This window comes from Colobus angolensis, unplaced genomic scaffold, assembly GCF_000951035.1.
Source record: "Colobus angolensis palliatus isolate OR3802 unplaced genomic scaffold, Cang.pa_1.0 Scaffold37, whole genome shotgun sequence".
NCBI lineage: Eukaryota > Metazoa > Chordata > Mammalia > Primates > Cercopithecidae > Colobus > Colobus angolensis.
This window is the reverse complement of record NW_012117043.1, coordinates 544100-553608: the sequence shown is the minus strand read 5'-3', so window position 1 is coordinate 553608 and position 9509 is coordinate 544100. Positions and strand designations below refer to the sequence as shown.

Below are 9509 nucleotides of genomic sequence, written 5' to 3'. Positions count from 1 at the left end.
CACGGTGGCTCATGCCTGTAATCCCAGCACTTTGGGAGGCTGAGATTGGCGGATCACTTGAGGCCAGGAGTTCAAGACCAGCCTGGCCAACATGGCGAAATCCCATCTCTACTAAAAGTGCAAAAATTAGCCAGGCATGGTGGCATGCACCAGTAATCTCAGCTACTCGGGTGGCTGAGGCACAAGAATCACTTAAACCTGGGAGGTAAGGTTGCAGTGAGCTGAGATCGTACCACCGCACTCCAGCCTAGGTAACAAAATGAGACTCTGTTTCAAAAAAATAAAAAATTAAAATAAAAAAATAAAATTAGCTAATCAGAATTAAGACCAAATGGCACAAGGTGCAGCAGTAACAAACTTGACAAATTATAAAAATGTCACAACCCTTTGAATTATGTGCCAAAAAGCATAAATAACTAAGACCTATGGTTCTGTGGAAACCTATAGACATACCAAGGTCAGACAATATAAATATCCAAAAGCTTTATTTAATACAAGAAAGCAGATAGAATAGGAGGGAGAAGAGAAAATAAGCAGTGTTTAAGGAAATGGGTTGGTTAGTCTTTCATTAACTTAGTAAGTTTTCTCAACTCTCTTTCACCTTTCTTTGTCCTAAGGGTAATAGATTGGTACTCAGTATTCTTTATACTAGGTCAAATACTACTTTGTATGTATTTGGCTGTGTGTTCTTTTTTGAGGGCCAGGTGTGGTGGCTCACGCCTGTAATCCTAGCACTTTGGGAGGCCAAGGCAGGCAGATCACCTGAGGTCAGGAGTTTGAGACCAGCATAGCCAAAATGGCAAAACCCCATCTCTACTAAAAATACAAAAATCAGCTGGGCATGGTGGCACATGCCCGTAATCCCAGCTACTTGGGAGCCGAGGCAGAAGAATCCCTTGAACCCAGGAGATGGAGGTTGCAATGAGCGGGGATCACGTCACTGCACTCCATCCTGGGCAACAGAGCGAGACTCCGTCTCAATAAATAAATAAATAAATAAATAAAAGCAAAGTCTTTTTAGAGAGTGTTTGATCTCCCAAGTTGCAAGCTTTACGAGCAGGAACTGCATTCTTTCATATCTTCTCCTCCATTGCCCAGAATTCTAAAAAGAAAGTACCAGTAAATTCTGATTTTCCCCAACTCTCCCCCGTTCCCCGCCTCCCACTCTGCTCACCCCTAGACCTCAGAGATAGCAGTTGCCGAGTGGAACAGCTGCCTGGGCTCTTCTCAAAGGACGTGAGAAGCATCGGAGAATTGCAAATGCAAGGTAGGGAATGGGTCTTTTCTGGAAAATGATATTGCCATTTCAAAAAATTTTTACCTTTAAAAGATGTCTCATCTTCCTGCTTCCTAGCCCATATCTCAAATATCCTATTTTAAGGATATGTATCCTCCCAGGAGGCTTTCTGGAAACCAATCTTTAAATTAACTGTCATTACCTAAGGCATGCCTATATTACTTAAACGGATGCAGATGAAAAAAGAGAAGGAGGCAGCACCTACTCCTCTCTGCACTAAAGAAAATCTATGAGCATTTCTCTGTGCTGAATTTACTGCTGTCACCAACCTTCATGGGAACCATGGCAGGAAGAAAGGCAGGATTTGTATATTAGTACTATGAACACTTACTAAAGAAGAAGTTAACTAAAAGGAGGAGAAAATATAGGAGTGGAATTTAACAGGAGTCATGAATGGAAGTGGGTCAGCTTGGCACTATTCAGATTAAAAACCAGCTTCGGCCAGGCATGGTGGCTCATGCCTGTAATCCCAACACTTTGGGAGGCTAAGACAGGTGGATCACTTGAGGTCAGGAGTTTGAGACCAGCCTGCCCAACACAGTGAAACCCCATCTCTACTAAAGATACCAAAATTAGCTGGGTGTAGTGGTGCACGCCTGTAACCCCAGCTACCTGGGAGGCTGAGGCAGGAGAATCACTTGACCCAGGGAGGCGGAGGTTGCAGTCAGCTGAGATCAGATCACGCCATTGCACTCCAGCCTGAGCAACAAGAACAAAACTCCAGGCAACAAGAGCAAAACTCCAAGGTCGTGCCATTGCACTCCAGCCTGGGCAACAAGAGCAAAAGCTCCAAGGTCGGGTGTGGTGGCTCACGTCTGTAATCCCAGCATTTTGGGAGGCCAAGGTGGGAGGATTGCTTGAGCCCAGGAGTTCAAGACCAGCCTGGGCAACACAGCAAAACCCTGTCTTTTAAAAAATTAAAAAATTAGCCGAGCATAGTGGCATACACCTGTAGTCCCACAGTCTCAGCTACTCAGGAGGCTTTGGTGGGAGGATTGCTTGGAGATTGAGGGAGTTTGAAGCTAGATTGAGCCATGATTGCACCACTGCACTCCAGCTTGGGTGACAGAGCAAGGCCCTGTCTCAAAAAAAAACAACCAAACAAAAAACAAAACCAACTCCATTTTTCTGTCTGATTCTTCTCCTTCCAGAAACTCACACAGAAACCAAAAGGACAACATTCATTCAAAATCAGACTATAGCTACCTTGCAGTGCCTTGGCTCTGGCAGCAAAGCAAAAGTCAACCTTGTATATTTGGAGAGAAGGCCAAAGTCAAGCATATTCTGAAGAACCTGAGAATCATTGCTGCTCCCCACAGAAACAGCTCTGCCTCCTCAAGCTGTCACCTAATTCCCACATCCAAATTTCAGACTGGATCTCTACTAACAGGCAAAGGTGAGATTGGAAAAGAGAAGGGGGCAGGCACTAACTTTTAGTTGACATCCTTGAAGGAAGCTGGAGTTCAGTAGCAGGAAAAGCTACAAGGAAATGAATTATCCTCACCTTGGGCAAATCTATGTACTCTCTGAGAGTCAGTTTTATAATCTCTAAGATCCCTTCTAGCCCTGATACGCTGTGATTTTCATGTGATCTCCATTTCTGATGGGTCTTCTTTTGACGGCTTTTTAAAACTTCTTTTTTTCTTCCTTTTTTTTTTGAGATGGAGTCTCGCTGTGTCACCCAGGCTGGAGTGCAGTGGTGCAATCTCGGCTCACTGCAACCTCTGCCTCCCAGATGCAAGTGATTCTCCTGCCTCCGCCTCCTAAGTAGCTAGGATTACAGGTGTCTGTTACCATGGCTGGCTAATTTTTGTATTTTTAGTACAGATGGGATTTCACCATGTTGGCCAGGCTGGTCTTGATTTTCTGACCTCAAGTGATCTGCCTGCCTTGGCCTCCCAAACTGCTGGGATTACGAGCGTGAGCCACCGTGCCTGGCCAGTTTTTTTTTTTTTTTTTTTTTTTTCATTTTGAATGCACACAGTAAAATATTCAAACAGCATAGATTTATAGTGAAAAGTAAGTCTCTCTACTACTCCTGTCTCTCAATTCTCCAGTTCTCTATCCCTGATGGAACCACTACTATCTACTTATTATATTTCCTTCCAGAGATACTCTGAGAATGTATGAATGTACATATTTTAAAAACATAAATGGTAACATACCTTATACATTGTTCTGCCCCTTGCTTTTGCTTGTTGTTATCGTTTTGTTGTTGTTTTGTTTTTTTTTTGTTGTTGTTGTTTTCTTTGGAGATGGAGCCTCACTCTGTCACCCAGGCTGGAGTGCAGTGGCACGATTTCGTCTCACTGCAACCTCTTCCTCCCAGGTTCACGTGATTCTCCTGTCTCAGCTTTCCAATTAGCTGGGATTACAGATGCCCACCACCATACCCGGTTAATTTTTGTATTTTTAGTAAAGGCAGGGTTTCACCATGTTGGCCAGGCTAGTGTTGAACTCCTGACTTCAAGTGATTCACGCACCTCAGCCTCCCAAAGTGCTAGGATTACAAGCATCAGCCACTGCGCCCAGCCAAGTTCCTTGCTTTTCCATTTAATAATATATCTTATAGGTCGTTCCATTTCAATATGTATATATTTACCCCATACTTTTTAAAAATATTTGCCTCATTCTTTTTAACAGTTGTACATTATTCCATAGTATGTCTCTTCTATATTCTTTTATTTATTTATTTTTTTTGAGATGGAGTCTTCCTCTGTTGCCCAGGCTGGAGTGCAGTGGTGCAATCTCGGGTCACTGCAAGCTCTGCCTCCTAGGTTCACGTCATTCTCCTGCCTCAGCCTCCTGAGTAGCTGGGACTACAGGCATCCGCCACCACACCCAGTCAATTTTTTGTATTTTTGGTAGAGATGGGGTTTCACCCTGTTAGTCAGGATGGTCTTGATCTCCTGACCTCATGATCTACCTGCCTCAGCCTCCCAAAGTGCTGGGATTACAGGTATAAGCCACTGTGCCTGGCCATGTCTCTTCTATATTCTACTAGCTCCCTATTGATATATATTTTGGTTGTTTCCAATCTTTTGCAAATACAAACAATGCTGCAAACAATGACCGTATATATTCTTCTTTTTTCTTTTAATAAATTAATTTTCCCCTCTTTCACTATTACTCAGGACCTATATATATTCTTCTTGTATACCTGTAATTTATCAGTAAGATAAATTCCAAGAAACAGGACTGCTGCATCAAAGGTTGATAGTTATTGCTAAATTACCCTCCCTAGAGGTTGGTTCCATTGTGCATACTCACACTGTGTGAGAATGCCTATTCCCCCACAGCTGCTGGGCAGTGGTTCTTAACCTCAGCCTGAAGTTTCTCTGCTTCAGCCCTCCTTTCCTTTTCTCACTCATTATTTTTGTCATATAGTTTGTTTTTTTTTAGTGTAGCCAGTTCCTCTTTATAAACTGGCAATCCCCTAGATGCTATTGCTACATTACTGGAAAAATAAAATAAAACTTGACATTTTTAGAGAAATTGGGGATCCACAAGCAGAATAATGGCAAAAAGTTTAAACACTAGACTAAAACTGGGAAATAAGTGGATAGGCTCTCAGGATGTGACTTAGGTACAGTAAATTATATATGCTAACATGACCTGAATGTTTCACTCACTTTATGATATTTTCTAAAATTCCACAGTGAAAAATTATGTGAAGAAACCCCCTGCCCCTTCTTTTTTTTTTTTGAGATGGAGTTTTGCTCTTGTCACCCAGGCTGGAGTGCAATGACACGGTCTCAACTCACTGCAACCTCCGCCTCCCAGGTTCAAGCGATTCTCCTGCCTCAGCCTCCCGAGTAGCTGGGATTACAGGCGCCCACTACCTCGCCCAGCTAATTCCTTTTTTTTTGTATTTTTAGTAGAGACGGTGTTTCATCACGTTGGCCAGGCTGGTCTCAAACTCCTGATCTCAGGTGACCCACCTGCCTAGGCCTCCCAAAGTGCTGGATTACAGGCGTAAGCCACCACGCCCAGCCAGAAAACTCTTAAAAACTCAAAAGCATCAGGTGCGGTGGCTCACGCCTGTAATCCCAGCACTTTGGGAGGCCAAGGCAGGCGGATCACGAGGTCAAGAGATCAAGACCATCCTGGCCAACATGGTAAAACACCATCTCTACTAAAAATACAAAAATTAGCTGGGCGTGGTGGCATGTACCTGTAGTCCCAGCTACTCAGGAGGCTGAGACAGAATAGCTTGAACCCAGGAGGTGGAGGTTGCAGTGAGCTGAGATCACGACACTGCAGTCCAGCCTGGCGACAGAGCAAGACTCTGTCTCAAAAAACAAAACAAAACAAAATTAAAAAATTAGCCAGGCATGGAGGCACACACCTGTAATCCCAGCTACTCGGGAGGCTGAGACAGAAAAATGACTTGAACCCAGGAGGCAGAGGTTGCAGTGAACCGAGATCGAGCCACTGCATTCCAGCCTGGGTGACAGAGCGAGACACCCTCTCAAAAAATAAACAAGCTCATAAGACTCTGGCAGGGTTTTGAACTTTCAACATTAATGCAAATTAATTAAATCAAATTGTTTCCTTCTTAACATGTGACAACTTGCTGTCCATGGCAGCTGTGATGAGGAATAGTGGACTTAAGTCATTTGGGAGTTTGGAGCACTCTGGGTGGAGTGAATATAGTGCTAGGCGTTGTGGGACTTGAGGCAACTAAGGACAGTAGCTCTTAGAAATTGGGACAAGGAAAACTGAGAGGTTAAGGGAGAGGAGAGATGTCAAAGATCAACCTGACCTAATTCAAAAATTTGCATTTGGCTAGCCTCCCAGAGACAAAGAAACTCTTCCCCTTCCTTCATAACATAGTAGTTGGTTCCCACATCTAGAATTTAAGCTAATACTCTGTACTATTTGAACTATGCAAAAAGATCAAATGAATATTTGTAGATTAGTTTGGGGACCTAATCAGCACTCCTGATACATTTTTATGAAACCATAATGATGAATCCCAAACAACCTATTTATTTATTTGAGACAGAGTCTCGCTTTGTCCCCCAGGCTAGAGTACAGAAGTGTGATCTCGGCTCACCGCAACCTCCGCCTCCCAGGTTCAAGCAATTCTCACGCCTCAGCCTCTCAAGCAGCTGGGATTACAGGCCTGCTCCACTACGCCCAGCGAATTTTTTGTATTTTTAGTAGAGATGGGGTTTTGCCATGTTGGCCAGGCTGGTCTCAAGCTCCTGTCCTCAAGTGATCTGCCCACCTCAGCTCCCAAAGTGCTGGGATTATAGGCGTGAGCCACCTCACTTGGCCTAAAACAACCAATTTATGAATGAACTTTTGAAACATAATCCCTTCTACAAGTTTGAAACTTCCTATTCTGAATGTAAATCTCCACTCAGTACCAGGATGTGATAAACCTCAAACAGGGTAGAAATAAAAATTAGAGCCAGGCGTGGTGTCTCATGCCTGTAATTCCAGCACTTTGGGAACCCGAGGCGGGGACACGAGGTCAGGAGGTCGAGACCAGCCTGGCCAACATAGTGAAACATCGTCTCTACTAAAAATACAAAAATTAGCCGGGTGTGGTGGTGTGTGCCTGTTGTCCCAGACAGTCTGCACAGAAGGATGTCCTGGAATCGGTCAGAAGACAGTTCATGAAAATGTCCTCAGGTAAAATAGAAATTTAAAACTGTAAGGGTGAGAATGTTCTGCAATACAAATGGTCATCAGAAGATGTAGGTCAACATGGAATGTAGAAAAAGGTAAATGGAGACTATTTGTTATTTTTTATGAAATTTGGAAAAGGAAAAGGCCGCTATTATCAATATTTCAAAATTTCCTTCTGGTGGAGAAAGAAGACTCATTAGGTCATCTTTTTCCTCCTTTTTCAATCATAATATCATTCAGTTTGCAAAGTGTTTATACACATGCTTTCTCATTTTTATTTCTTTCTGATCTTCACAACACCCCTGTGAAATAGGTAGACCAAGTATTATTTTACTATTCCATCTTACAGATTTAAAAAAACAAATCACGGAGAACTTGTGGTGACTTGTCCAAAGTGAGATTTGTTTATTTTTATCTAATCTGACTCATAAACACATAAGTTATCACTTCAAAGAACTGACTAGCACTATGCTGAAAATGTTCTTGTTTGTCCTTTTGAACCTCTTGACTTTATGTCTGTCTCTGACAATGTCTGCCAACACTGTCTTCCTGATTAAACTGGAATCAGCATTACTTCTTCCCCTATAATTTCATATACAGTGCCTGGTACTATAGCCACTGGCCTCTAAGGTAAAGAACTATCATTTTCTCATGGACTTAAGACACGGAAGAGTAATTTTAAAAAGTCAAGTAGAATTTATAGGCCTTAATTTAATAAGCAATGATATGAGACCACTAAAAATAGAACAGAAACCACACTGTCTGAATTGGATTAGGTCAATTCTGGAGACGAGTGAGGTTATTTCCAGACTCCAGCTAGACTCTATCCACCTCCCATCACTTCCACTGCTGGTGTGAATCACATCATCTCTCATCTGGACTTTTGCAATGGCCTCCCAACAGGTTACCTCGCTTCTACCCTTGCCCACTGCTAACCCATTCCCAACACAGTAGCCCAGAGATCCTTTGAAAGCAAGGCCAGGCCAGGCACAGTGGCTCACGCCTGTAATCCCAGCACTTTGGGAGGCCGAGGTGGGCGGATCACTTGAGGTCAGGAGTTTAAGACCAGCCTGGCCAACATGGTGAAACCCCATCTCTACCAAAAAATACAAAACTTGGCCGGGCGCGGTGGCTCAAGCCTGTAATCCCAGCACTTTGGGAGGCCGAGACGGGCGGATCACGAGGTCAGGAGATCGAGACCATCCTGGCCAACATGGTGAAACCCCGTCTCTACTAAAAATACAAAAAAAACTAGCCGGGCGAGGTGGCGGGCGCCTGTAGTCCCAGCTACTCGGGAGGCTGAGGCAGGAGAATGGCGTAAACCCGGGAGGCGGAGCTTGCAGTGAGCTGAGATCCGGCCACTGCACTCCAGTCCGGGCGACAGAGCGAGACTCCGCCTCAAAAAAAAAAAAAAAAATTACAAAACTTAGCCAGGTGTGACGGTGTGCACCTGCAGTCTCAGCTACTTGGGAGGCTGAGGCATGAGAATCACTTTAACTTGGGAGGGAGAGGTTGCAGTGAGCTGAGATCACGCCACTGCACTCCAGCTTGGGTGACAGAGGGGGACCCTGTCTCAAAAAGAAAAAAAAAAAAATGCTGAATGAATGAAATCAAGGAGTGCATGAAGCTGGGTGGCTTTTCCTTCTTCTAGCTCCTCCTGCTTTCCCCAGTCCCCTCTCAGAGTAGTTGATCTAGATTCTACTAGACACACTTACAGCAGTCATTAAGGCTAACTGACATTTCAGGTTCTTCCTTGGACTTTAGAGCCATCTCTTTTTAAAGAAGGAAACCGTCAGCAGTTTTTAACAGCCTTCATCTTTATTATTATTGTGGCCTAAATAATGATAGACAATGATATCATTGGTATCACTCCTTCACTCTGATCCTATGTTAGTCAAAAGTCCCATGGGCATTTAATCCATATCTCTTATTAGTATTGCTAAACCCTCATTTACTCTTGGCATTATTTTGTGCTCACACCCTAAACCTATGGAAAGACAGGTTAATGGGACCACAATTGGAAGTTTACTATCAGCTGGGTAGGGTTTTATCAGATAAAATCAAAGGCAGGATGAAGTTTTCCCCTAAAGTTTCATCTTTTCTACTTTGTTTTATAGCTTTTCTACCAGGGATCTCACAATGTAAAGTCTATGCAGTGATGGGGGCTTCATCAGAGACTTTTTCCACCACTACCCCTTCTATAACTCCTGGGAATAAAGAATAGAAAACTACAAGTACTGGTAATTTTTCTAGATTTGAAATGACAAACTACAGAATAAGTAGGAGTAAAATAAGAACAGAAAAAGAAACATTTTTAGCCCCAATGTTAGTCTGGATCTACTGATATTTTTCTTAAGGTTGAGAAGTTACTGACTGTACGTTGAAAAATCATTCTTTTTTTTATTTTTTAAAAAAATTAGCTTCTCTAGGCCAGGTGCTATGGCTCATGTCTGCAATCCCAGCACTTTGGGAGGCCGAGGTGGGTGGATCACCTGAGGTCAGGAGTTCAAGACCAGCCTGACCAATATGGTGAAACCCCGTCTCTACAAAAAATACAAACATTAGCCAGACG

The 9509-nt window shown here is 43.3% G+C and overlaps 2 protein-coding genes across 3 annotated transcripts in view; one reads left to right on the top strand and one right to left on the bottom strand.

The window, feature by feature from the left end:
• ACACA (acetyl-CoA carboxylase alpha) overlaps nucleotides 1–9509 on the bottom strand; it is a 360465-nt gene that overhangs the window by 312371 nt on the left and 38585 nt on the right. The window lies entirely within an intron of this gene.
• The window catches only part of LOC105520051 (chromosome unknown open reading frame, human C17orf78), a 16733-nt gene that overhangs the window by 953 nt on the left and 6271 nt on the right, over nucleotides 1–9509 (top strand). Inside the window, 4 exon segments of the mRNA XM_011953630.1 lie at nucleotides 1181–1267; nucleotides 2449–2568; nucleotides 2571–2693; nucleotides 9055–9177. Of these exon segments, the coding sequence (XP_011809020.1) occupies nucleotides 1181–1267; nucleotides 2449–2568; nucleotides 2571–2693; nucleotides 9055–9177 (453 nt within the window).